This window comes from Trichechus manatus, unplaced genomic scaffold, assembly GCF_000243295.1.
Source record: "Trichechus manatus latirostris isolate Lorelei unplaced genomic scaffold, TriManLat1.0 scaffold00027, whole genome shotgun sequence".
Classification (NCBI taxonomy): Eukaryota; Metazoa; Chordata; class Mammalia; order Sirenia; family Trichechidae; genus Trichechus; species Trichechus manatus.
Window position 1 is genome coordinate 15,157,638 of NW_004443963.1, and position 1,223 is coordinate 15,158,860.

The 1,223-nt window shown below is 51.6% G+C and overlaps 1 protein-coding gene across 1 annotated transcript in view; it reads left to right on the plus strand.

The window, feature by feature from the left end:
- Positions 1–1,223, plus strand: part of CSF2RB (colony stimulating factor 2 receptor subunit beta) — a 23,595-nt gene that overhangs the window by 13,872 nt on the left and 8,500 nt on the right. Inside the window, exon 5 of the mRNA XM_023728910.1 lies at positions 990–1,160. Within this exon, the coding sequence (XP_023584678.1) occupies positions 990–1,160 (171 nt within the window). The remainder of the gene's footprint in view (positions 1–989; positions 1,161–1,223) is intronic.

The following is a 1,223-nucleotide window of genomic DNA, read 5'->3' on the forward strand; positions in this document are numbered from 1 at the left end:
GTTGGCCATTTGAATGTCTTCTTTGGTGAAGTGTCTGTTCATTTCCTTTGCCCATTTTTTAATAGGATTATTTGTCTTTTTGTTGTAGAGGTGTTGGAGTTTCTTGTAGATTATGGAGATTTGGCCCACGGAGTTTTGTAATGAATCAGGGAGGCCCTGGGGTGTAGGAAAGGGGACAGATTTGCATCTGATCCTCTCCGAGTTTCCCACATGTGAAGACATTTCACTTCCTCTATCAGTTTCTTCATTGGTGAAACAAGTACGTGGGCTAAAATTTCTTAGGTTGGATGAGTAAGTTAGATTCCAGGTCTGTTCAGTTGGTAGTAGCTTTCTAGAGCTCTAGGCTGAGAAGGATTTCCACACAGGGTGGGCTCAGGGGCTAAGAGTGCAAAGATCTAGCAAGACTGGGCAACGTCTCATTATGTTGTAAATGTGGTGACCATGAGTCTGAGCTGGCTTTGTGGCAACTAGCAATAACATGGTGGGACAAGAAAAGGAAGAGATTCTGCCCCAGGGGAGGAAAGCAGCCAAGAAGAGTCTAGAAGAGGAGATATTTATCCTGAGCATTGACAGGGGCACCTGGGAGTGAGCAGGTGGGGAGAGAGAAGCAGAGTGGACACAGAAGAAAGAGTAACAGGAACCACAGCGCCCTCTGCTGGGAAGAAGGCCACAGAGATCAGATTGTAGGGAGTGGGGAAGCCCCAGAATGGATGATTGAAGCTCGTTTTAGTTTAATTGCCGGCACCTGTAACTCAGCTTACATTATATTTGCAGAGCATCTGCACAGCTTCATTCATGTTCACACTTGATCCCACAAGTTTCGTAGGTGACAGGCCATAGAGACGAGGCGTCTGGTCCAGGGTCACTCGGCTGGTAGGGGCAGCTCTGGCCTGCAGCCCTGGTCTGTCCACACAAAAGGCCATGAAGGCTGTTAGCTGCCCTGCACTCGTCCGTGTTCCTGACTCGTCCCTTACTTTCTCCTCCTCCAGTCCAGCCCGCTGCACCCAAGGACCTGCAAGTCAGTGATGCCAGGGACCGCTTCCTGCTGACCTGGAGGGTGCACCTTGGGGGCCTCCAGAGCTCCTGGCTATCTGAGTGGCACCTGGAATCTGAGCTGGTCTACCGGCGGCTTCAGGACTCCTGGGAGGTAAGGAGCCTCAGCCAGCTGCCCTGAGCCCACAGGGACCTTGCCCAGCCCTGCCTCCTCCAGCTCCTCTCTCCCC